This window comes from Caenorhabditis remanei, chromosome III, assembly GCF_010183535.1.
Source record: "Caenorhabditis remanei strain PX506 chromosome III, whole genome shotgun sequence".
NCBI lineage: Eukaryota > Metazoa > Nematoda > Chromadorea > Rhabditida > Rhabditidae > Caenorhabditis > Caenorhabditis remanei.
In genome coordinates, this window is record NC_071330.1 from 9,345,687 (window position 1) to 9,372,049 (window position 26,363).

The 26,363-nt window shown below is 37.6% G+C and overlaps 9 protein-coding genes across 9 annotated transcripts; 4 read left to right on the forward strand and 5 right to left on the reverse strand.

Annotated features, from left to right (window-relative positions):
• Positions 1–1,998: 1,998 nt before the first annotated feature.
• Positions 1,999–8,537, forward strand: GCK72_010254 (uncharacterized protein; the record flags this gene model as incomplete). The annotated part of the gene is made up of 6 exons (XM_053727768.1): positions 1,999–2,270; positions 3,883–3,976; positions 4,379–4,625; positions 7,743–7,952; positions 8,001–8,200; positions 8,418–8,537. 6 exons carry the CDS (start codon positions 1,999–2,001, stop codon positions 8,535–8,537), a joined length of 1,143 nt encoding a protein of 380 aa, XP_053587345.1.
• A 1,926-nt stretch (positions 8,538–10,463) lies between these two features.
• GCK72_010255 (uncharacterized protein) lies at positions 10,464–10,940 on the forward strand (the record flags this gene model as incomplete). The annotated part of the gene is made up of 2 exons (XM_003104018.2): positions 10,464–10,578; positions 10,636–10,940. The coding sequence occupies 2 exons, from the start codon at positions 10,464–10,466 to the stop codon at positions 10,938–10,940; spliced, it is 420 nt and encodes a 139-aa protein (XP_003104066.2).
• A 335-nt stretch (positions 10,941–11,275) lies between these two features.
• Positions 11,276–12,163, reverse strand: GCK72_010256 (uncharacterized protein; the record flags this gene model as incomplete). Its single annotated transcript, XM_053727769.1, has 4 exons — positions 11,276–11,410; positions 11,456–11,788; positions 11,833–12,031; positions 12,078–12,163. The coding sequence occupies 4 exons, from the start codon at positions 12,161–12,163 to the stop codon at positions 11,276–11,278; spliced, it is 753 nt and encodes a 250-aa protein (XP_053587346.1).
• Positions 12,164–15,230: 3,067 nt separating this feature from the next.
• Positions 15,231–16,143, forward strand: GCK72_010257 (uncharacterized protein; the record flags this gene model as incomplete). The annotated part of the gene is made up of 2 exons (XM_003104011.2): positions 15,231–15,311; positions 15,355–16,143. 2 exons carry the CDS (start codon positions 15,231–15,233, stop codon positions 16,141–16,143), a joined length of 870 nt encoding a protein of 289 aa, XP_003104059.2.
• Positions 16,144–16,391: 248 nt separating this feature from the next.
• GCK72_010258 (uncharacterized protein) lies at positions 16,392–18,375 on the forward strand (the record flags this gene model as incomplete). The annotated part of the gene is made up of 2 exons (XM_053727770.1): positions 16,392–16,467; positions 17,921–18,375. The coding sequence occupies 2 exons, from the start codon at positions 16,392–16,394 to the stop codon at positions 18,373–18,375; spliced, it is 531 nt and encodes a 176-aa protein (XP_053587347.1).
• GCK72_010259 (uncharacterized protein) lies at positions 17,637–18,624 on the reverse strand (the record flags this gene model as incomplete). The annotated part of the gene is made up of 2 exons (XM_003104112.2): positions 17,637–18,488; positions 18,544–18,624. 2 exons carry the CDS (start codon positions 18,622–18,624, stop codon positions 17,637–17,639), a joined length of 933 nt encoding a protein of 310 aa, XP_003104160.2.
• A 2,709-nt stretch (positions 18,625–21,333) lies between these two features.
• Positions 21,334–22,335, reverse strand: GCK72_010260 (uncharacterized protein; the record flags this gene model as incomplete). The annotated part of the gene is made up of 4 exons (XM_053727771.1): positions 21,334–21,528; positions 21,577–21,784; positions 21,828–21,949; positions 22,141–22,335. The coding sequence occupies 4 exons, from the start codon at positions 22,333–22,335 to the stop codon at positions 21,334–21,336; spliced, it is 720 nt and encodes a 239-aa protein (XP_053587348.1).
• Positions 22,336–23,020: 685 nt separating this feature from the next.
• GCK72_010261 (uncharacterized protein) lies at positions 23,021–25,150 on the reverse strand (the record flags this gene model as incomplete). Its single annotated transcript, XM_003104134.2, has 9 exons — positions 23,021–23,236; positions 23,287–23,511; positions 23,555–23,647; positions 23,700–23,842; positions 23,888–24,002; positions 24,047–24,244; positions 24,288–24,388; positions 24,432–24,663; positions 24,734–25,150. The coding sequence occupies 9 exons, from the start codon at positions 25,148–25,150 to the stop codon at positions 23,021–23,023; spliced, it is 1,740 nt and encodes a 579-aa protein (XP_003104182.2).
• Positions 25,151–25,418: 268 nt separating this feature from the next.
• Positions 25,419–26,001, reverse strand: GCK72_010262 (uncharacterized protein; the record flags this gene model as incomplete). Its single annotated transcript, XM_003104075.2, has 3 exons — positions 25,419–25,544; positions 25,726–25,839; positions 25,888–26,001. 3 exons carry the CDS (start codon positions 25,999–26,001, stop codon positions 25,419–25,421), a joined length of 354 nt encoding a protein of 117 aa, XP_003104123.2.
• Between the last annotated feature and the right edge of the window lie 362 nt (positions 26,002–26,363).

Here is a 26,363-nt window from a genome sequence, read left to right on the forward strand (position 1 = left end):
AATGATATTAGCCCGAAAAATATTAGTTTGAAAAACTTTTGAAATGACAAACGGATTTCCAGGATCTAGAGTTTTTTTTCGAATAATGCAACAAATGGAGTGTAGTCTTTTTAATTTATTCACTTCCGATATCGCTAGATTTCATTCTATTTTTACGAACAACTACCGTATTCTTTTTTTTTAGAATCTGGAGATTGAAAAGTCTAATAAATCTCTCAAGGTAGTTTCAGTCGTAAATTCCTTTTTTCATCCGACATTTCTTTTTCTCATTCCAAAAAATGTCAATTTCACATTAATGTGTCTGTTCTCCAGAGCAAAATTCTGTGTGACGGAGAAAGTTGCTAGGAGAAGTTGTTTCGAATCTCTCCCAAGATTCAAACATTCATGTTCTCTTGCCACTCGCTCAGTCTTCTTAGTCGGTCTTTTGTCATTCCTATACATTCCATTATCCCGTATATCCTTATTAATATCCGAGTAAATGTATTCCAAAAGCACCCATAAAACCCGGAGAAAACGAGGACAACAAGTTGTGGGTGGTGCTAAAGAGTAAGAGGAAGGAGAGAGCAGAGATGCTCTAACTCTCACTGAATTACTCGATTAGAGGTAGAAAAATGAGGGCGGAGCTTTTTGGAGCCACCCCCACCTCTTCTTGGCTCAAAGCCTCTACCAAACAGTGGAAGAAATCTGATATCAGAGCCATTTTTTCCATTTCTCGTTTTTTGCGGTTGGTTTCTTTACTCTCTTCCGTTTTTCAACATCATCATCATCATCATTTTCTTGGAGGAATAGGAGAAGCTTAAGACGTTGCCATCTCTCTTTTATCTTGTTGAATTGTTGTTCACTGTATTGCTTGTTACATTTCTTGCTCCCTTTTTCTTTTTGTTCGGCGCCCTTCAGGCTGTCTCCTGCTCGCTTCATTTTCTTCTTTTCCGCCCTTGATTTAATTAGAAATGAGCAAACCTCCACTCTCAGAACATTGATTTTAGGTCGACTCAGTTGAATAGAGCGGAAGATGTTTCTTCGTGAATTTTCTTTTTGTCTTCTAGACACAAGATAGTAATCTGAATATCTCTCTAAGTTAGGTGCAGATATTTCCTCTAGTTGTTTTTAAGCGCATTTTTGGAATTACAGTGACTTCTAGTTAAGTTTCAGGTCGGTAGTTCTTTTGTTTTCTATAGGAAGTATAAACTCCAATGCGTACTACAGTAGGTTCTTCTCAACTGCTCACCTACATTAGTAAAATATATTTACAACTAATTAGTTGTTTTGGTTAAAAGTTCATTAGTGCTTAGCTCAGATGATATATGAAACCAAAAGTATTAGTCACGTTGTCATTAGGAATTAGTAAGTGAAGTATACATTACTCTTCTGCAAAATATTCACACAGTCACACTTATTCTGCTTAAAAAATTAATTCTCCAAAGAAATCTGATGACCAAACTCTAACAACTATTCATTAGTTTTCCAAATGTTCTCTCACAAATTTATTTTTTATTTCGATGAAAATATCAATTTGTGCGCTCTTAATTCCCACCTTCACATCTCTTATTTTTCTCATTCCCTCCCATCAACTCACGTGTGTGTCCGTTGCTCACCACAACCAAGATAAGCACAAGGAAAATTGGATTGTTGTTTTGACGAAGGCTTGACCGAAAAATGATTCATGATTCGGATGGAACTCAATTAGTCATTTTTAGAAACACTTGAGAAAATGTTGAAATGGTTGTTAACATATCAAGACTCATTATTAACACCTTTTTGACTCAAGTGTAACCTTTTTTCTTCCCCGCTTCAGTAGACTTCTGAATGATTTTCCTGTCCGCACCACTGATTTCTCTACCTTCCTTTTTGATCTTACGTTTTTTGGACATATCTTACTATCCGATGTCTGATTCAGAAGTCATCACGGGTTCGTCTTCCCCACACCCTCCCGCGTCAAATTCGACGCGTTCGGCGTTCCGGCCGCCGAAAAAAACGGTTTCAGCAATGGCTCTGCTAATGGGATCACCGTTGGTTTCGCCTGGTGTTCCGCCAATTCTCGAACCACTGGTTACTCCAATGGTTCCCCATTCACAAGAACAGGAATTTCCGAGATTCATGCCGCCTCCAACAGTAACCTCTGTTGCTTCCGCACTTTTTGCAATGACTACTCCAGTTTTGGGCGATGGAAGTGCATTAAAAGCAAGAGAGCGTTGGCAATCGTGTATTTGGGCAGTTATAAACAAAGACTCTTATGCGCCACGAAAGTTGGATGAATTGAGGTATAGCAGGTATAGTTGATTGAGAGTTCAAAATTTAACTCAATTCTATGTTGTTTCGTATTGTGATGCAAACACGTGTACTGTACACTTAACTGCATTGTTGTCCCTCCACAAACCAGAATAATTGGGTACATTCACATTTCCTCCAAATCGGAATAGACTCAATTCTTGACCCAGTCGACCTAATAACTGATTTTTGTGACTTCCAACATGTCAGGAACCAGCAGTTCTCCATTTCCGTTTCCCAGATAAACGTTGACCCACATCGAGCAGAGACTCTGAATCGCTCATTTTCGGAAAACTATGGCCCTTTCGTTTTCTGTCCAAAACGTTGTGGCTCTCTCCAAGTGATCTGCTCAAGCACCACATTGACTCCATTCTATTCCGGATGGTTGTCTTTCTTTTTTCCTTCCGGAACACCTTCATCTCGTCCTTTTTGGGTAGACATTCGAAGAAGAAAGAGAGAGAGAGAGAGAGAGAGAGAGAGAGAGAGAGAGAGAGAGAGAGAGAATAGGAGACAGCTCCGGAAAAACACGTTGTCAATCATTTGTGGAAAGAGTCGACACAAAACGTCATGACCTAAGAAAAAATGAGGCCACACGAATTCGGTGAAGCAGTTTGGCATAAATAAAAAATTAGAGGCAACACTATGATGTAAGAATCAAGAATTTCGGATTGAAAAGTGTCTTGATGTGCTATGTCTCAAAATGACGAGTTTTCGAAATTAGTTGTTTCTGATCTATTTCAAGACGATTTTAGTTGTTTTCATGCATCAATTCAAGTCAGATTCTGATTCAGATATGAGTGAACTCAAAATGTTCGGAAAGAGAACAGAAATGAACCAACAAAAGATTTTGGAGTATGATTTCAGAAGATACAACTGTTTAGAAAAGCTATTAAATTCAGAGGTTCATTCAGTATGAATCACGAATATTACTATAAAAAGGAATCTGAACACAATTTGGAACTGAATTCACAACACATGCAAATCTGAAGTTTTCCGGTATTGGGAACTGACAGTGATAATGTTTTAAAAAAAGGTGATATAATTAATTTTAGTTTTTGACTACCAACCAAAATAACCCCGACTCGTAGTTTCAGATCACTCACTTATGACTCATCACATACATTCTGAATGATTTGGAATTCCTGCTCTAGAAATGAATCTTGCTTTCTAACTGTATATTAAAAACCATTACTTCTATTTCTGGGTATTCGGTTTTTTTTTCATCGTAGAAAACAAAATGAGACAGACGGTCTACTCTGTGTTTCTCATGACGTCACTGATCATTTTTGTTCGTTCTTTTCTGTCATTTTTATCAGTGATTATCAGTTTCTACATCTTTTCCCCACCTCTTTTTTCGTCTTGCTAACGTCATCATTTTGACTGCAAAACGAAAAGAGATAGGTTGAGAATTGTGTCAGAATCTTAAAGAGTTTCACTATTCTGGATAAAAGAATTGAGAAAATAATGTCGACGACTTTTTTGCGCAAGTGAGTTTTATAAACGCAGGAATATGTTTTTAAAAACTATAGAGTTTATGATCATAGTGGGTGATAGTTTCCAGAAAAGAAAAATTGAATGTTTATGGTATCAACAATAGAAAAATGTATTTTTCAGCATGATACTGAAAGACCTGGAAACAGCAGACAAAGTAATGAAAAAGGAACCAGAAGAAACGCCACCTTCCAGTGTTGACGCCTCGCCATTACAGGTATGAAAAAAAGAAAAATGTTGAGTGATTAAAACTGTCCTTTTCGAAAGATCGCAGCTTAGCAACGCCTTATTCTCGAATAGATTTTATTATGTTGTACATAAAAAAAAGAAAAACCTTTCAAAAACACCTGCGCATTTTCCATTTTCAAGTAGCTCTCCCTCCACCCTCACTCCTCTGAAATGCCAATGTCTCCTGAAGTTCCTCCTTTTTTGACATTTCTGCCACAGTGTTTTACTAGGTTTCCTAGGTGAAATGACAACGGATTGGAGAGTATTTAAGAGACTAGGTTGGTTTTGAATAATATTCAAAGTATAAGGTGTATTCGATGTTCTATTTTCAGGTAAGATCTTCTAATACATATTCTTTTTAAACTTCCATTAATCCTAATCAATATTTCAGTCAGTAATGCGACCTCCTCCTCCAATCAATCCAAATAACACAACACCCGGAGGACCTCCACCCCCACCAGCACCTTCAACAGTCACACCTAATCGAATTGTAACGACGAGTAGTGCAGCATCACCGTATGGATCACCGCTTGGAGCATCACTACTTTCAAATCAACCTCTTGTTCTTCCATTTCCATCAATCAACGGGGACTTCGATTTCAATGCAGCAATTGCTGCTGTTGCACAACCGAAACCGGGTTAGTTACGCTATATTTGAGGAAAATTTCGGGAAATTATTGAAATTTGAAGTTGATAACTAACCAGCTATCAGTTTATTGGATTTATTTCGAGCAAACAAGTTTTGATCTTGCTAAACCAGAATGAAAGTGTTCAAAATACAAGTTTCTATATTCTATAACGACTGTATCATCAGAATATGAAAAGATTCAACATGCGTGGTATCATTTTCTTCTTCTTTTCTTCTTTTTTCTTCCTTCGGAGATATCCTTTTTACAGTGACAATTCGGTTGTTAGTTTTATCACTGTTATATAATTTTATTCTAGTTTGATTAAGAGGCACTATCTGTAAGAGTGAGAATGTTTGTGTTGGGCCTCGGCACAGTTGCAAAAAGTTGTTTCAATCCAAACTCTTTTTACAGCATATGTACCCCTATGGTAGTGGTTCACAAAAAATATGTCACCATTCCCTTATGACGTCATCATAGGAAAATATGCCCAATAATTGACTTTTCACCCAAAAATTCACAAAAATTTCAATTTTTCAAATAACTTTAGGAAACTTTCGCAACATGTTAGGAGTGATTTTGACTACCCCTGCACAAATTTTCAGCCCCTCAGACACCCCAGAAACCATTCAAGTGATTTTCACTTTCATGTTTTTCCAACTTTTCTCGAAAAATCCCTCTAGAAGTACTCAAATTTCAAATCGTATTCGTATTCTCCGCAAAAAGTTCTATTAGGTTCATTTAAAATCATCAAAAAACCATTGCACCATCTTGGAGATATTTCGATTTTTTCAAAAATCACATAAGGGTCCCCCCTTATGAAAAAAAATTTTTCACGAAAAATTCAAAGAAAAAATTTGTTCCGAAAATAATCAGAATATTGATAAAAAAGTTAGAATAAACCAATTCCAAGATTATACACCTCAGAAATATGTTTGAACCGATTTCGTTTTTTTCTTCATCGAAATTTTTTCCCATTTTTTAACGTTTTCATCAATATTTTGTACTGAAGTACACAAATTTCGAGTAATGTACTCATTGCTCACTGAATTTAACAAATAATCAAAATAAGACAAGTGATAAACCATTGGACCATTTTGAGATTTCTCTATTTATTTCGAAAATCACATAAGGGTCCCCCCCATGGAACAAAATTTTTATCGAAAAAATAATTCAACATTATTTTGATTCAAAAACGTTCAGAACATTGATGCAATATTACAAAATGTTTTGTAAAAGAGTTCTGAACGTTTTTGAATCAAAATAATGTTGAATTATTTTTTCGATAAAAATTTTGTTCCATGGGGGGGACCCTTATGTGATTTTCGAAATAAATAGAGAAATCTCAAAATGGTCCAATGGTTTATCACTTGTCTTATTTTGATTATTTGTTAAATTCAACGAGCAATGAGTACATTACTCGAAATTTGTGTACTTCAGTACAAAATATTGATTAAAACGTTAAAAAATGGGAAAAAATTTCGATGAAGAAAAAAACGAAATCGGTTCAAACATATTTCTGAGGTGTATAATCTTGGAATTGGTTTATTCTAACTTTTTTATCAATATTCTGATTATTTTCGGAACAAATTTTTTCTTTGAATTTTTCGTGAAAAATTTTTTTTCATAAGGGGGGACCCTTATGTGATTTTTGAAAAAATCGAAATATCTCCAAGATGGCGCAATGGTTTTTTGATGATTTTAAATGAACCTGATAGAACTTTTTGCGGAGAATACGAATACGATTTGAAATTTGAGTACTTCTAGAGGGATTTTTCGAGAAAAGTAGGAAAAACATGAAAGTGAAAATTACTTGAATGGTTTCTGGGGTGTCTGAGGGGCTGAAAATTTGTGCAGGGGTAGTCAAAATTACTCCTAACATGTTGCGAAAGTTTCCTAAAGTTATTTGAAAAATTGAAATTTTTGTGAATTTTTGGGTGAAAAGTCAATTATTGGGCATATTTTCCTATGATGACGTCATAGGGGACTGGTGACATATTTTTTGTAAATCACTACCATAGGGGTACATATGCTGTGAAAAGAGTTCGGATTGAAACAACTTTTTGCAACTGTGCCAAGAGGAATCCTCATCTTACAGACAACGCCTCTTAAGGTTCCAAGAGGATCAGTGTTATCAAATTGAACACTTTCGAATGATATCACTGTTTGCCTCGAAATTTCATCCGGGTTACTGTTTTTTCCCACCTTCTCTTTTTTTCGGTTAGATAGTTATTTAGTGGTGACAAGCGAGAGAGAAAGATAGTTACTTTATCAATGATTGTCTATGTCTCTCATTCTCAATAAACACTATCACTCAACTCTCGTCTCTTTTTGTATTTTTCTCTGATTTTCTTCAACTCCTTGATACTCTCTTATCCAACAAATTGACGTCATTTTTTGGTTGCCGAAGACTGACACAGAGACCGAGAAGGCCAGAGACGATTGGAAGGAGAGAATAGTTTCTCTCTGTGTATTTGTTTCTCTTTCCGATCAGTTGACGACGGTATTCTGTATTATTCTTGTTTCTTGTCATCTGGAGACACTTTATACGAAAACTAGGAGCATGGATTCGTTGCTTTTCAATGGTCATTCAAATATGAATGGTACGAAATTAGAAAAAAAGGTGAAACATAGAATTAATCAAGGGTTTTTTTTCTGGATAAATCTTGAGAGATTTTACTAGCTCTTAACTGATGTCTGTTTGGTTTTTTATCTTGACATCTAGTAGTTTGTGCTATGATCAGATCGTAAAGGCAATCGTTTCTTTTGTAAATGTTTCAATGATTATCAGATGCATCGAAATTTATGATCTTTCTGCTGTGTAATTTTTCCAACTAGATTTCATTTGGACCTTTAGGCGGTGGGAAAATATAACACTTCGTCTCTGATTCTCAATATTTTCATGGAGAATTTTCTACATTTGGTTTCATTTTTCATGGAAAATTCACTGAAAGTTGTTCTCACTTTTATTAATTTCGAAGTTGGATTATTTATAAAATATTTTGATAACTGATGTCACTCCCGCTTAACCAACAGCTTACTTTTGGCAAAGATTATTTTATAGTCAGTTACCAAAAATCAACGAAAAATTCCCATAACCCTGTTCTAATCGCGCATCAGTCTTTCCAGGAGGACCACCTCAAAACGGTCTCGGTGGAGGAGGCGGAGTCCCCGGACCGTCGAGTGGAATTGTCGGAGGAGCTGGAATGTCTGTTCAACCACCAACAAGTACACCTTCTCAACAACAGCAACAACAGTCTGGAGTTGAAGGAACTTCTGGACTAATTGGGAATGCAATGAAACCGACTATGTTAGGAATCGATGCAGTCAGCTTTCCAGGTTTATTTGGATCGGATATAATGTGACTTTTAATTTTAGCTTATTCAGAGTTCGGAACAACAGATTGGCAATCCCCCATGCTATCCGGAGGTTATAGTTCGAGTCCATCACCTACAATGCCCGGTGGTGGATCAATGAGAATGGGTGGAGGACCAATGCATGGGGGTGAAGATGAATCAAATCGGAAACGACAAGTACGATTGCTCAAAAATAGAGAAGCAGCGAAAGAATGTCGTAGGAAAAAGAAGGTAAATATCAATTTCTTTTAAGAAATTAACGTTCTGCAGTTTGAGTTCTAAGAATCTAAATCTGATTGTGAGAGATCTGACATATATCTACCAAAAGTTGGTAAAATATGCTTTCACAATATATTGTTTGATTCTGTCTCCTTTCCGAAGTGCTCACTTTTAGAAATTCAGTATACTGAAACATTTGTGAAAGCAGTAACTCATTCGTATTTTTCAGGAATACGTCAAATGTCTAGAAAACCGTGTATCGGTGTTAGAAAACCAAAACAAAGCACTGATCGAAGAGCTGAAAACTCTAAAAGAGTTATATTGCCGGAAGGAAAAAGATGGAATGTGATTGGAAACGAATCAAGAAACTCACAATCTTCACATCACTCATTTTGACCTCTTCCTCTTTGCCACCTCTCTCAATTCTCCTCAAACAAAATCTCCAATGAAATCTCGATTCTTGACTGTCTCATCATGTATCATTTTACTATTCTCAAAATATTTATCAACACTCACTCGCATAGTTATTTGATTTTATACATTGTGATATTTATCGGTTTTTCTCAATTTTTCCTTTTGAAATTTAGGAAATGCATTGTTATTCCTTTCCCAAAGCCGCCCTTTCCCAGTTTTCTCCTTTCAGAATCAATGAATACTAGTGTCTGTTTTCATAACACTACCCATTAAGCCCTCTCCACCCTTCCCAACCCCGTTTGCCATATTTGTGTTTGTTTTATCCATTCTGTACTGCTTCTTAATTTCATGAAGCCGTTTCATGTTCAGTCATTTTAGAATTTACAACCCTGTTAGCTGTTACATACATTAGTTCAACAAACTCCCTCTCACTGAAGACCAATCAAACTCAAAAAACAAACAAGAAAAGTCTTGTTTTCTAATGTTCAGGAATAAATATTACATATCCTTATAAAAGTGCGTTCTAACATATTAATGGTTCTCATTCTTTTCAGAAAACTGATCAACTCTTTCGAGACACAAAATGTGATTCGTGAGAAATGAAAAACGGAAATTCATTCTCACACCTCGTCGAAGCTCAAAAAAACGGAAATTGGAATATCCATCGATTCTTTTCTTTTTCCGGAAACCTTCGGATAAGCTTCAGAAAGATCATTGGAATTGAAAGTGATTTTCTGAAAGTGACAAGTTGAAAAGAATAGTAATGAACATTTATTTCCTTCTTTTCTTCTTTTTCTTCTTTGGATTAACTCATTCTCAAGGTAAGTTCAGAATTAGTTGTGATATCAATTAACGTTTCATTGAAACATCCGATGTCACCATCTTTCTAACAGGGGAAGTCTTTGAGGACGCCGCTTCCAAACGGTCTCGGAATTCAATCATAGTCAATTTTTTTGAACCTCCAAGAAAAGGTTATATATCTGGAATAGTTTCGAAATTCCACCAGGTATAAGGGCCAGCTGGAAGAAACATATCTCAAACCAGCCTATCTGCCTCGCCTTCGGCGATTCAGTCGGCTGGCCTTTCCTCATTCACGTGGCCGACTTCTCTAAAACGTGTCCGCATGGCCGAGTGGTCTAATAAAGCGGCTGTCGCGCTGTCCAAAGCACGGCAGTTCGGTTTTGCCCGCTGGCTCAGTTTCCCTTCTCTTTCCAAAACCGTTGCGGACATCGCCTCAGACAGACAGACAAACACCACTTGTCTTTTATATATAAGAATGATGTTTGTTTTTTGCTTAGAACTCCACTCTGAGGAAAACATTACAAAAGTTTCAGATCCTAGGGTTAATTAAAGTAAATGACTGAAAATTAGAATATTCAAGTTGTCCTAAATACCTGGTAAAAATTCTAAATGATTCTTGGTTTTTCCTATAATCACTCTATGACACCTACTTTCAGTGAGCATATCTTCAGTTTTTTTCTAATTTATGTTTCAAATATGTCTATTCCAGGAGGTTTCGGTGGCCCAATCGATGCTCCTTCCACAAAACCTCCAACAACCACAACTACCGTAATCCCTTCAACAACTCAAACATCTGTTCAGGCAACAACTTCTCACTCGATTTCCATCGATATTCTCTCATTCTTTGTTCTCTTCATATCAATTTCTCTGGTGTTTCCGTTCGTAAATTGAATCACATTCTCTAATAAATCAATTTCATGTTTATAAAATCAAATCTAAATGGAATTAGAGAAAAGTGGGAGGAGTTTGAGCACAACTCCAGCGGAAAGGAGAAAGGAAATTGAATTTGAACGAGTATCAAAGCATTTAGTTTTCAGTATTCAGTGTCAGTTCGACAGAGATGAAGTTCTACTCGATTCTTCTCTTTGCTTCCATAATTTCCATGATCCACGGAGCTCCGTCTCCACAAATCGGAAGACTTGGGAATTCAATGCAACCGGAAGTTCATGCAACTGGTAAGTCATTTCACGGAATATTCTCAAAGATTTAATGAAAATGTTGCTTGTTTTCAGGATTGATTCCAATGATAACTGGAACAAACGTTCCGGAATCAGAAGAAGAAATCGAAGCCCCAATATATGATCAACACGAAGTGGATAAAGTTAAGGGATTGGTGAAAGAAACAGCTGAAAATGGAAGACATCCGGAGAAATTTACGAATGAATCATCTGTTCAATTACTTGAAGGATTGGGAGAAACAACAACAACTCCACCTGCATTATCAACAACTCCTCGTTCCATTTTCACTCTTCCAAATGGAATTCTGACTGTTTCAACTGGATATTCAACTGTTACATCCACTTCTAAATCCCATTGATTCTCGTGATTCAATAAAGAGATTTGTTAATAATTTGTACTGAAATTGACCTTTGAGCAATTATTTCGAGTCAAGCGACCACATCGATTAACGTTTTTGATTCGTGGGAATCAAGAGATGGATATACATAATTATCAAACTTTCAAGAGCATGTGACACGTATCCAGGCTGAAATTAATTATACAGACGGAAAAAATCATAAAGATTAGTCGGAAAGCATGAAGCTCCCATAGAAAATCAATTATTAATTCAGAAAATTAATTAATTCAGAAAAAAACTTTAAATTAATTCAGAAAACAGTCTTTATTCCATCGTTCCCTATGTTTTCTTCATTATCAAACACTCATATTCGCCAGTTCATTTTCAAGAGCCTCATCAAAATCACTTCCGACGTCTGATTCTGATTCAAGTTTCAATTCTTCTGGAGCTTGATTTGCTGTTATCATCAAGTTAGTTGTATTCATGTTAGCCTGAAAAAACAACTGTTCACTATAAAAAAGAATCCAACTGCTCACCCGTTGAATAGTACCCAAATCTTCTTCTGGATCTGGATTTTCATTTGAACTGCTCAATTCTGATGCTTCTAATGACGACTTTTTCTCTTTCGAAGTCTTCTTTTTCTCAAGAGTTTCCCATTTTTCATCTATTATTTCATCTGGAATCCAATCATTCATTTCCAATGCATCTGACCAATATCTCGGTGCTCCGTGATATCGAACAATGAATGTTTTGAATGCATATGGACCAATAAAATAGTCAAGTAAACTTTTTGGTTCGAATGATTCCACGTGTCGGATTACATCGATTTTCAGATGGTGAGAACGGATTTGATGAGGCGCACGAGAGATCTGAATAGATGAAGTTCTTCCAGATTCAGAATTATTGGAAAAACTTTCAACAATTTCGCCTGTTTTTGTTTAATAATAAACACATTTTCACTAGTCGAAAAAAGTCGTGAATTCGTCATTCGAATACGGCAAACGACATCAAATGGGGATAAGTTGACGATTTCATGCTCCCAAAAACCCCGTTCATTCGAACTAATTTCAACATCATTCGGCTCTACTTCGATATTAATTTGACTTATATCTCTGAAATATATTAAAGAAAAGATATTTCCGAGAAAAATCCACTTACTTTAATATATTTTTGTATTCCAACTCGACATCTTTCTCAAGTTTTTCCCATTCTCTTCGATGACGTTCACGATATTTTTCATTCATATTTCAAAGAGAAAATAGAAAATGAATAAGGGAGGATGTGTTGGTTCCGGTATTTAATTCCACGTATGTTCAGAAATTGATCAAGAAAAATCATTTAAAAATTTGAGAATTTAAAAAATGTTAATTAAGATATTTCTGACTTTTAGAAGTGAAAATGAATGTATTTCTTGTCTTAATACGAGCCCAGATATTTTCCTACTGTCTCTAACAGTTTTCTTCCATTTTTCAACTATTGTTGACTGTTATAACATAAGTTTCAGATAAGAAAATTTATTCCTATCTGTGAAAACTAGAACGATTCTGGATAGAACTGTACGTAAAAAGAGTATAGAATCAGAAAAAAGGATAGAAAACTAATAATTTATCTCCATATAGTCCCTCAAAACTTCAGATGTATCTACTATGATTTCTACTCGTCACTTTCCATTTCCCTTCTCGTTTCTTCGATTATTTGAAACTCTCGTTTCTTCCACCCCTCAAAGACCCAAAAAATGTCTTTATTGTATTCTATGCTACAGCTCATTTTATAACCCGTCCGGTCATGAATTCAAACAAAAAAGTTACGATTCAAGCGGAGAAGATATAAAACTCCGTTGATGTTTCTCCACTGTGCAAGACCGTTTCATTCACAAAATGTTGCTTCTTTTTATTACTTTTCTATTATGGATTCCTGCCACGTCAGCAGATATGCCATGGCTGAATTGCAACACAATAGTTAGTTATTCTGATTTTCGAACGATATAATTGAGAATGTTTTAGAAAGGAAATCTTCATGAAAAGATGATTCGATTCTCTCGATCAATGGAGATAGGGGATAAACTTACAGTAACCGGAAGAGTTGCACCTCATGCGAATATGTGAGAAACCATTGAATCGAGTAGTTGGGAACTCCCTTCTTTCAGGTCGTACCTCAATTTGTATTCTGGATTTAACAGTGTTTTCATTAAAAGTCCATGTACGATCCATGTGAGAGTTCAATATCAGAGAAACTCAATCATCTATAACAGCTTTTTTGTAAGTTATACATATTTGAAACACAAAAAATGAAGTGTTTTTCAGGGTAGATGGGGACCAGAAAGCTTTGGAAAACAGCCATATTTAACTGATAGTTATTATACAATCTCTATTTTGTAAGAATTCTGAAATTCTCTACTCTTAGAACTTTATTCGTTTTTCAGGCGAGGTCCGAAGTCGTATCGAGTTTTTATGGGGCCGAATGAAATTAAAAATTACCCATACAGAAATCCAGTGGGTTGGGAAATTGGAAATATGAGAGGATATGGAGATTGGTCGATTGACACTGTTACGATGTGAGTGAACATTGAAGGGAAGATTAACTTCTCTTTCTGAACACTTTAGGGACTGCCACAGACCAGGAATCCCAACAACAGTTGATCCAAATGCTACAACTCCAACTACAACTCCAGTTCCAACAACTCCAGTCCCAACAACTCCAACAACAACAACAGCAGTTCAAGTGAGACAGAATCCGATTGCAGCTGATCCGAATGGATCTGCAAATGGATCTGATATTGTTGTAACGAAACCAGGTTCCTCATCGAACAGTGGATCCGATTCGAATAGTTCTAATAGTTCTAATAATTCAAACAACAACAATTCCAATAATGGCAATAGTAATGGAAACCATGGAAATTCTAATAACGGAAATGGATCAAATAATAGTAATGGAAATGGAAACGGAAGTAATGGAAACAAGAATAATGGAAACGGAAACTCTGATTCGGGTAATGGAAATGGAAATGGAAACGGTATGTTAACAGCACATTACTACCTAGTAGCTGCAGTACTGGTCAGAAAGAATAAGACACTGGCAGTTTTAAGTTGGAAGTATTCAACTTTGCGAGTGTGACACGGCCTCAGTGATTGTTTCACGATATCGATTGTTTATGGAGATCATAGATCAAAAGTAGAGCTTCAATTTCGTAGTTGACAACTTTTTTGTACGGGCACATCCTAAGAAGTTATAAGAAGTCAAAGTAAACAGCTCAAAAATCTCTCCTTTAAGACTAAAAAAGAGCAACAATTGCGAGAAAAAACTGTGAAGATTGATAACTTCATGTCACACTCCCAAAGTTGACTATTTTCATCTAAAAACTGCAAGTGTCTCATTTTTATGGCCAGTACTGTAGGTACTAAGTATCCCTGCATAAACAATTTTTGACGTTTTATGATCCATTAACTCTTAGTTGTTTTAGTAGTTTTAGGAGACTTATCTGAAATGTTTAGTTTAGGAAACGGAAATGGAAACAATGGAAATAACAATGGAAATAATGGAAACGGAAACGGAAATAATGGGAACGGCAACGGGAATGGAAGTAATGGAAATGGAAACAATGGAAATGGAAATGGATTCAATGGAAACCTTCAATATCCCTACCCTCCCCATGGATTCTATCCACCGGGATACCCGTATCCACCTGGTTATCCATATCCTCCTCCGGGTGGTTTCTACTATCCTCCAGGTTTCCAGATTTTAAGTTAATCCAGAATCTGAATGTCGTTTCAGGAGGTGTCCCACCACAAAATGGATTGAATGGACAGAATGCAAACGGTCAACCAAACATCATTGTGATCAATTCGGATGGAAGTAAAGGAAGGAGAAATCGTGGACCACAGTTTGCTTTGGATAATTTTGAAGATGATGAAGATGGTTTGTTTTTTGAACATTAAAAATCAAAAATATATTTATTCCATTTTCAGATGAGTGTTAAATCCCTCCAAATCATTCAATCACATTCAATGTTTCTCTGAAATAAATTTTAATTTGGTTTTGTTTTTAATTTGATCACATCGATAAACCTTTTTCAACTTTTCTCTTCCCTACCGCAATCAAAACGGCAGATATAAAGAGGAAGTGAAATGAGGAAATAGTTTTCCTACTACTACTACAACAACAGTTACTGTCACTCGCCGTTCTTCTTGATTTACACCCAAAAACGTTTTGATGACCTTCGACAATTGGACTTCCTTATTAACGTCAATGATATAAAAGGGTGGTCTGGAGATTGGAATGGCATCCTTTCGAAAAGAAGGTTCAGAAATAGTAATGGACGATATTACTAGAAGAAACGCTTACAGATTTGTCGCCTATTCGGCTGTCACTTTTTCTGTGGTTGCTGTATTCTCAGTAAGTTTTGAAAATATTCCATCTTTTAAATATTCAATTTCAGCTATGCATCACTCTTCCATTGGTATACAATTATGTTCACGGAATCAAGTCTCAAATCAACCACCAGATTTCATTCTGCAAACATTCTGCTCGTGACATTTTCTCTGAAGTCAATCATATTCGTGCCAATCCAAATAATGCTACTCTTCGTGAGAAACGCCAAGCTGGTGAATGCTCTGGATGCTGTCTCCCAGGAGCAGCTGGACCAGCTGGAACTCCAGGAAAACCAGGAAGACCAGGACGTCCAGGAGCAGCTGGACTTCCAGGAAATCCAGGAAGACCACCAGCACAACCATGTGATCCAATTACTCCACCGCCATGTCGTCCATGCCCACAAGGACCAGCTGGAGCTCCAGGAGCCCCAGGACCACAAGGAGATGCCGGAGCTCCAGGACAACCAGGATACGGAAGCGGAGTCGGAGCACCAGGACCAGCTGGACCAAAGGGAGCCCCAGGAGCACCAGGACATCCAGGACAAGCTGGATCTCCAGGTCGTCCAGGAGCTGATGCTCAATCTCAGTCTACTCCAGGAGCTCCTGGATCAGCTGGACCACAAGGACCACCAGGACCATCAGGAGCCCCAGGAGCACCAGGAGGACCAGGATTCCCAGGAGCGCCAGGACCAAAGGGACCATCTGGAGCGCCAGGACAACCAGGAGCCAATGGAAATCCAGGAGCCCCAGGTCAACCAGGACAATCTGGAGGATCAGGAGAACGTGGAATCTGTCCAAAGTATTGTGCCATTGATGGAGGAGTTTTCTTCGATGATGGAACTTTCCGTAGACGTTAATTCTCTTTTTTTATTGATTCTTTTCATCGATTTGAGATCTTTTTCTCTCTGAATAATGAATCGTTCAAACTTTTTTATGCCTTCAAATAATCACTCAATTCGTACAAAATTTGTTTGATTTTTTATCTCTTCCCGACTAAGCTCGCGTATGTCCTGAACTATTAGAAACTGCAAAAAAAACGATGACCATGAACAACCAAAACGTGACAGTTCTCTGGCAAACCCAAACATTCGGGTGAAACGAAAATATGGTCATTGAATTCTACGTTCTCGATACACTGAGGTCAAAAGTTTTCATTTTGTCTCAGGTATTTTTGGGCAAGGGTAGGGCAACGAAACTTTCGATTGGGCCATGTGGCCCGTGAATAGGGCACAGTGCCCGCAAAAAGGGCCACATGGCCCAGTGGGCGCAAGTTGGGCGCAGGTTGGGCCACAGGTTGAGAGTTAGGAAATACTTGGTGGATGTGGGCACAGGTTGGGCGCTTGGTGAGGATGAATGGGCGCAGCATGGGCACGGAGTGGGCACAAGTGGAGAAATTGCGCTCTACTGCGCACTCTGATTTTTCGCCACGATTTTTCTTATTTATTTCGTTTCTTTTTCAATTTTATCGTCCTTTTATATAATTCTACTTATTTCGCACAGAAAATGAAACAAATCTAAACTCGACTTAACAGGTAAGACAGTATTTTTTATTTGTTTTTGTTTACTTTTGGTGAAATAAATTTCAGCTGAACAAAAAATGATTTCAACAACACAAGAATCATCACCAACTACGCTCTCCAGCTGCTCATTTTCTTCTATCTTTAATTTTTTGCATTTACTCTGAATTTTTTGTTGTAATTTGTATATTTGTAGTTTTCACGAAAAATAATTTCCTTTTCCTGTTTCCCTATGTTTCATCTTCTAGTTTGACCAATTTCAGCTTATATTATCTTATTACTTTCCATAATTATTGAAATAATTGTTTTGTGTTTGAATTTGACAAATAAATAGCAGAAAAGTACAAAAAGTGTAATCTTGTTAATTATTGTGATTAATGGGAAAGAGAAAAGGGAGCTGAATGCTGCGCGTTGAACCGAATTTCGGCACTTTGCCCACGAAATGGGCCATGTGGCCCAGAATATGGGCATGATGGCCCGCGTAGGGCGGGCCATACTGCCCATTTCGTGGGCAAAGTGGCCCAAAAATACCTGAGTGTTTTAGCGTTCTGGGCTTTGATGACAGTACGCCAAAGATTTCAATAACTTTCCCATGAGCCCCAAGAAAAGGAAAATATTAACGCCGCCCACGTTAATTGCGGTCCCTACTGATAGAAGATTGAAATGTGATCACCCCTCTATTTTCAGAGACCCGTTCTATTTTGAGTTGAGAAGGGAAATTTCCTCAAACTAGGGCAGAGCCAAAAAACGAGTTTTGTACAGTTTAGGGAAGTGATTATCGTTCTAGTACTGCGTCACTGAATGAATGAAAATCTTTATTATACTCGAAATATTTATTTTCTTCTGGTTCCGTCCTCGAAGAAAACTCCTCCATCGATAGCACAATACTTTGGACAGATTCCACGTTCTCCTGATCCTCCAGATTGTCCTGGTTGACCTGGGGCTCCTGGATTTCCATTGGCTCCTGGTTGTCCTGGGGCTCCAGATGGTCCCTTTGGTCCTGGTGCTCCTGGGAATCCTGGTCCTCCTGGTGCGCCTGGGGCTCCTGATGGTCCCGGTGGACCCTGTGGTCCGGCTTGTCCTGGGGCTCCTGGAGTAGACTGAGATTGAGCATCAGCTCCTGGACGACCTGGAGATCCAGCTTGTCCTGGGTGTCCTGGTTGTCCACGTGGTCCCTTTGGTCCAGCTGGTCCTGGTGCTCCAACGCCTCCTCCGTATCCTGGTTGTCCTGGTGCACCGGAATCTCCTTGTGGTCCTGGAGATCCTGGAGCTCCTGGTGGTCCTTGTGGGCATGGACGACATGGTGGTGGAGTGATTGGGTGGCATGGTTGTGCTGGTGGTCTTCCTGGATTTCCTGGAAGTCCTCCGGCTCCTGGACGTCCTGGTCTTCCTGGCTTTCCTGGAGTTCCAGCTGGTCCAGCTGATCCTGGGAGACAGCATCCAGAGCAAGATCCTGCATTTCCTCCATTATTGCCAGCGGAAGCGAATGAATCAACAGATCCAGAATCAAAGTCATATCCGGCTTGGCGAGCAAAACGAGTGTTGTTGTTCTTTGGATTAGAACGAATATGATTGACTTCGGAGAAGATATCACGGGCAGAATGTTTGCAGAAAGAGATCTGATGATCGATTTGAGTCTTAACGGTATTCACGTAGTTGTATACCATCGGGATGGTAATACACAGCTGAAAAGAAATTATATTTTCACTTTGAAGACTGAAATATCTAATGAAAACTGACCGAAAACACGGCAACTACAGAGAAAGTGACAGCTGCATAAGCCACAAAACGATAGGCATTTCTTCTAGTGATATCCTCCATTTTTCTTCGAAACGAAAGAATGAATTGAACGTCGTCAGGACAACCTTTTTATACGGTTTCTCTCCGTTTCTATCTCTTCACCTTTCAAAGTTTCAAAGTTCTTCGAATCCACCTTTTTCTCGGTTATCTCTTGTTTAGTGTGTCCATATCGTTGTTAAGGAACTAAATTCTCTTCAAAAAAGAGAAGGAAGTAACTTGTTTTCTTCTTTTTTCTAGGTTTTTTTCATTGATTAGAGAGGAAACTGAGGTGACACAACACAGAAAAATGAGAGAAGAAGAGGATGAACGCATGATGATGATGTGATGGTCAGATGGAACAGTTTGCAGAGAAAACGAGAGAATTCTTGAAGGAATTATGCCAGAGTGAAAGTGAGAAGTGTACTGATAAAATCTGAATTAACTGGGAAGACTGTAAACTGTTTCAGCTATAATTGTTTTTCTGAACTCGAGTAATTAAATAGAAAAAGAAACTTCTCGTTTCTGGTCGATCAAAAATCATAAAAATAGAACAGTCGCATAATTAAAATAGGGAAAAGCAAAAGAAACCAATTAAAACAAAATAAACTTATTCAACTCATCCAACTATTGAGCTTTTTTAAATCCTGAGACATAATCCTGCCATCAAGTTGGTTTTATAATGTTCTGGTTTGTTATTTGTCCTTTCCAAATAAATTTCCGAGCGGAAACTTTCAAAGTGTACTACTTCTTGGTGGTTTTCTATCGAAACACTCCGAGTTCCAGCTTTTTCAAGCTCTCCATACAAGTTTTTGTTTTATGCTCAAGTCTAACGTCTCAAAAATTTTCCAGTTCGTTCTCTGATTCAACGAGATTTCTGCAAACATATCTCCTTCTCTTTCTCTTCTTATGTCGTTAACTTGCGAAAATGACCTTGTCAGATTATTTGAAACCAGTTTTCGAAACCAATTAAACAGCTGGAAGTTTCTCTTTCCGCAATCAAACACCTGTCCAGTTTCTCTGTTTTCTAATCTTGACCGCCGCCCTTTTTGAGAAGAAATGTATGGAAAAAAGTATAAAGAATGATTCATTATTCAGAGAGAAAAAGATCTCAAATCGATGAAAAGAATCAATAAAAAAAGAGAATTAACGTCTACGGAAAGTTCCATCATCGAAGAAAACTCCTCCATCAATGGCACAATACTTTGGACAGATTCCACGTTCTCCTGATCCTCCAGATTGTCCTGGTTGACCTGGGGCTCCTGGATTTCCATTGGCTCCTGGTTGTCCTGGCGCTCCAGATGGTCCCTTTGGTCCTGGCGCTCCTGGGAATCCTGGTCCTCCTGGTGCTCCTGGGGCTCCTGATGGTCCTGGTGGTCCTTGTGGTCCAGCTGATCCAGGAGCTCCTGGAGTAGACTGAGATTGAGCATCAGCTCCTGGACGACCTGGAGATCCAGCTTGTCCTGGATGTCCTGGTGCTCCTGGGGCTCCCTTTGGTCCAGCTGGTCCTGGTGCTCCGACTCCGCTTCCGTATCCTGGTTGTCCTGGAGCTCCGGCATCTCCTTGTGGTCCTGGGGCTCCTGGAGCTCCAGCTGGTCCTTGTGGGCATGGACGACATGGCGGTGGAGTAATTGGATCACATGGTTGTGCTGGTGGTCTTCCTGGATTTCCTGGAAGTCCAGCTGCTCCTGGGCGTCCTGGTCTTCCTGGTTTTCCTGGAGTTCCAGCTGGTCCAGCTGCTCCTGGGAGACAGCATCCAGAGCATTCACCAGCTTGGCGTTTCTCACGAAGAGTAGCATTATTTGGATTGGCACGAATATGATTGACTTCAGAGAAAATGTCACGAGCAGAATGTTTGCAGAATGAAATCTGGTGGTTGATTTGAGACTTGATTCCGTGAACATAATTGTATACCAATGGAAGAGTGATGCATAGCTGAAATTGAATATTTAAAAGATGGAATATTTTCAAAACTTACTGAGAATACAGCAACCACAGAAAAAGTGACAGCCGAATAGGCGACAAATCTGTAAGCGTTTCTTCTAGTAATATCGTCCATTACTATTTCTGAACCTTCTTTTCGAAAGGATGCCATTCCAATCTCCAGACCAACCTTTTATACTTTCCATGTTTACAACCAGAAGAGAAAGAAAAGAGGAAGTTGTGATTGAGTTGTATCTTCCCCTCAAACGAAGGTCACATATTCCCAGTACCTCTATTCGATTTCTTCGTTTTCTCATCGAAATTAATGAAGAACAGTTCTATTCAATTCTTTCGCTTTATCATGAGAAGAGGACACAATTATAAGTTCAGAAAAGGGGTTTACTTCCTAGTTTCAATCATATCAATGGACACGTTTCCCTCTTTTCTCACAACTTTCTCCTTCCTATTTCTGGGAATATCTGGCTTTCTCCTCTCTACAAAATCGTTCTCTTTTCGGAGGGCGGTAGCAGATATTTAAATGAGAAAAACGGAAAGAGTGTAACCAAATTGAATTTTTGTCTCTTGGTTTTTGAACTTTCAGGTAAAGGGAAGGAAACAACTCAAAGGAACTAATACATTCATTCAATCAGTTTTTCTCACAGTCTCACTGATAGTAGATCGAGAATTTTTGGAAATTTCTTCTTGAAACCTGAAAAATACTTGAAACCTGAAACAAACATTTTATTTTTTGTGTTATTCGCAAGAAATGAACAATTTATCACAATAAATTAACCGGTACATCATCAAATATTGAATTCAACTCAAATTATTTCAATGATTCGGACAGATGGTTTTATCTTCCTCACTAACAACTTTGGCTTCTTGAATCAAATATTCATCGTATTTTCCATCTCGAGTAATCTCTTCTGGTGCTCTATTTCCGTACTTTTTCATAAAATCCACCACCTTTTTCTCGTCGACGGAATTCATTTCAAAACGAGAACCCCATCCAACAAGTGCCAAAGGCTGAAATATATTGAAACAGATTACAGATATTCAATAGATTAAACTCACTCTTTCCGTCGTCAATTTAATATATGGAGTGATGACGTGTCGATAGATACATGACGTCACCAGTTGTCTCAATTTATTCAATTCGTCAACATCAGCACATGGATGATATAAGAGAACAATTGATCCATGTTCCAGATTATGCAGCCATCTTTGAACAGGAACATACAGATATTCTCCGAAACGTGCCCAGTTCGGACGGTGGTCTCCTCTGAAGAAAGTGAATATCGGATGAAATAGCTTTGATTTTGTACCTGACAGGAATACGATCCTCATATTCGATACTCTCATCCATACATTTATGCATTACTTGATCTTTTCGGGGATCATATGAACTATTTTGTTGAACCATATCGAAGAGAATCGGATCAATATCCTGGAATGTGTTTGAATTCAAGTTTCTTCTCACTTCACCTGAGCAATCAAATTCTTAAAATAATATCATTAATAGAAACAAACTACAGATTCTAAACACCTTTCAATCTACAGTAATCCTACTGTAAAACTACAGTACCCTACAGTACCCAACCAAGCGTTTAAGCTTTTCATTTAAGCTTTTCCCCTTACTCTAACCTTCTGAACAGCATAATGAATTGAAGAAGAACAAGTGAATGCACTGAAATCTTTCGAGTCCCAATCCTTATTCAAATTCGTTTTCGCATCATCGCAAGTTGTTAATTTTCCCATGACGGCACCCATATATCCATACGTAAGAGATGGAAAAGAGGTGACAGTTATTATGAAATGAACTAGGAATCTCATCTGAAAATAGTGAATTTGATAAAACAGAGAACGAAAAGCAGTTTTTGGGAGATATAGAAATGCAATTTCTGAATGATTTGGTATGTTTCCTTTGGAATATTGACAACACATCTCATAAATAAAACATGAGAGTTCAAAAGACTAATAAAAAAGACTTTTCTGCCAACAAAGGTGCGAGAAAATCGATAAACGAACAGAAAAAGTCATTGGGCAGAAAAGTGACATTTCTCCGCGGAAACAATCGTCATTTCTTCATTTTCTATACGGGTTGTTCCCTCTGTTTGACGGCTGTTCCGCGCGGAAAACAAACAACTGTTGGAAGAGAAAAACAGTGATAATTAGAGAGACAATTTGATGAGAAACATGTTAAGTTCTTAATGGATTTAAAGAAGTTTGGCTTCTTGGATATGAAATTGCCCCTGGTCAATTCATTTCGTCTTATATTTTTCAGAAGTTGAGAAGTTTGATTAGAATTTTTAAATTCTATTCAAATTTCGAGCTTAAAAGCTCTCGGAACCGTGATGTGAGATTGAAAATAAAAACTTTTATGGACGTAACTAAAAATAAAAAGCTTTATCTGAAGGACTCAAACAAACGCAAACAACTCAACAATGAAAATAACAATAACAAAAAAAAAGAGAAAAATGACTTTTTAACATTGAGTCAATTTCTCTAATGGAAATTACTATTGGCTGACAATGGCTTGCACTGTCTGTTTGTTACTCATAACAGCCGCTGCCATTTCAGTCCCGAAAGTGTTTTCTAGCCGGATTCTGTCGTATTTGCACAGGAGAAGAATGGCGAGAAAACGTTGAGAAGTGTCCGCATCTGACATGTTGATGAATTCGGAATAAAAGAGCGGATGAGAGGGTAACTGATAGAAGACCACACGATGTACACCCTGGAAGTTTTCATTGTAAAGAGTATTCATTCTCTCATGAAACAACTTACCGTCAAGTGTCTTCTGTTGAAAAAATACCAACGTTCAGTGACCACTAAATAACTTTTTCTCTCGTGGAAAAACATTTCTCTAGCTCTGTCAACTTTTGCTCGATTCGCATATTCATGACACATCACAAAACTTTCTTCGGCCTTTTTGAAGTGATTCCGAACACGAACAAAATCGAAATACGATGGAATCACGATGAGTGTTCGAGGAATCAAAGTTGGCATTATCTGGAAATATTTGGAAATATACAGTTATAAAAATACAACATACCTTATCCACGAAATACTTGAATCTCAAATCAGACGTTTCGTTAGGATCTTTGACTTCGAATTTGTGAAGTTCTTGGCATAGTGGAATATCAATCTGAATGGTACATTTATGACTGGAACAAATTAATGAATCAATTTAAACTAACATCACTCAAAGTTCCGGTTCTCTTTGGTTTGGATACAATAAGACCACGATGATTTTGGGAGTTTTGAAGCATGAGCGATGTGAATAGTTCATGGGAGAATCGAGAGAACATCAGCGTTTGAGAGAAATGCTTCGAGTGACCATCTGAAGATATACTTTAGTCACTTTATATTTCAGAGTAATTCATACCCAAATACAATTTCCGTACTCTAGAAATGTCGACATCAATTTTAGAGGGTTGAGAATGAAGATGTGTGAAAATTAGTTGCAAATTTTCCCAGTTTTGTTGAATCATGATATCCGTCTGAAAATCAAGAATTATTTCTTGATGGTGCGAAACAAACTGACCCTATCAATCACTGTCAGATTAATACTACTAATGAGATGTGATTCATTTCCATCGTCTCCATTCAAAATCATTCTGAGCCCAAGAGGAGAGCAAACTAAAATATCAGCTTTTTCGAATTTTTCGTACAATTTCAACACTTTTTTCGATAGAGCGATTCCAATACGGAATGCGTCATCATTATTTCCGAGTAGAAGTTCCTGAATGAAATAGTTTATTATTTTAATTGTTCATATTTCATACTTTGTGATCTTCGGGGAAGTCCGCTCGCGTTGTTGGCAATTCTGTTGGTCCGCTGTATTCTTCTTCAAATCTATTCTTATTCCATACTTCACCTTTTCCGCCTGAATAGAACATCCATAGAGAGAATTAAATCATTAGACTTACTATCTCCATGAACAATTCGTCTCAATCGATTGATAATATCATACGCGTCTTTCTTGAATGGACATAAAATGAGTACAACAGGACGAACAAATCCAGAATCTCGGCAAGATTCAATCGTCGCTTCGTCTGCGCCACCTTCCTGAACTGATGCGAGTTCTAACTTTCGTTTGTTTCCAATAATTAGATTTTTGTTTCGAATCAAATGTTGAATGATGTGAGCGCAGTAAATTGACTGAAAGAAAATGTTACTTATTGGAAGAATCGATTTCATTTAAAAACATTGGAATCAAATCTAGACTTACTCGATATCCATCTTGATCGTTAGAAATTGCTAACAAATCTCTGTATTCTGCTGTTAATTTAAGAATTGTTTGTCGTTCTGACTCGATTTGCTTCTCGTTTTTCTCATCAACCTCGGTTTCTTCTAGTGCAGAGGTCATGTTTTCTAGTATTCCTTCATTCCATCCAAGATTTGAAAACTCTGACGAATCAGTTGGAACATCAAAATCCTGAATGCCTTTGTAGATAGCACTTGTTCCGATTCCAGGAAGTTCCAATTTTTGAGCATTTTTCGTACGGGCTTTCATATCAGCTAGCTGAGCACTTCCAATATCGTCCACATTCTGATTCCAAAACTCACAGAAATGATCAATTGTTTTGGAAATCTTTTCGGACGGTATTGACTCTGTCTCAGAAGATTTCAGTTTTCTTTTTGACATTTTTTCTGTAATTTCCGCCTTAATAACACGTTTTATCGTTATATTTCTGAAATAAAAAAGGCTCTAACCATTACAGAAATATTGAGAGTTTTGAAGGCGAAGAAATCTTTATGCGTTGAGTTAAACTTGACAGAAAATACATATAGAGTTATAAGTTAGAGGAAGGAACATTTCACAATCTTGAGGGAATAGTACCAAGACAAAAACGATGAGAAGAAAAGAAAATATAATTTCTTGAGTTGAGAAAATGAGTTAGGGAATGAAAGATTTAATCTTGTGGAGCAGCTTCTTGGCGCATCGTATCTGGAATCGGTGGCGGAGTTGAGACATCGATGATTTCGAGTTGATCATCCACTGAAACGAGACGGTATCCCAGACAGGCCGGTGATTGGGCCTGCATAGTAAATACATTATTAGATGAGAAAGAAACTCAAATAAATTGATTCGTATCATTTTCACATTTAAAGTTACACTTCGGAATGTCTATTTATAATTTCATAAGAGCACTGATTCATTTCCCAATGTACATAAAAATGTTTTGATAGTTTTTATCACTGTATGAAAACTTATATTACCTTGGCATTGCTGGATGTATATCCACATTCTGCCAAAGTGGCGGTATCGTGTAGAACTTGAGTTTTGCGACCTTCTTCATCAAGCTTCCACAATTCCATGTCGTTAATTGATTCCTAAAAGTAAGCATTTCAGAACTGGTTTCGAAAACTTCATTAACGAACCTCGGTGATACCAGATACCATTCTTTTGAGGTCCATCACAGTCTGAGTCTCATCTGCGTCGAGATAAACATGAATCTTTTGACGACGAACTTCGAAGAACAACTCTTGAGTCATTTTAATTCACTGAAATGATAAAATAGGGTTCTGAACTGCTGCAATTTAGTTTCAGCCAATAGAAAAAAGAAACTACGAAAAACGGAAACAATAGTGTGCTGAAATCCAAATTTTCATTATTGGAAATGCTGACCGGCAATTCCCAATACTGGAATGCAAGCGTGCCCCACCGAACAATGCCAATATTTTTGCGCGGTTTTTTAAATCAGATTCTCCAACTTTGTCACCAATGTCCGAAAAATTTAATATTAAATTTAATCAACCAAATGCCGGTACTATCCAGTGCTGCCGTATGACACATCATTATTATACATATGATCAAAGATGCCAAGTCTACTAAAAATACATTATATTTCGAACTG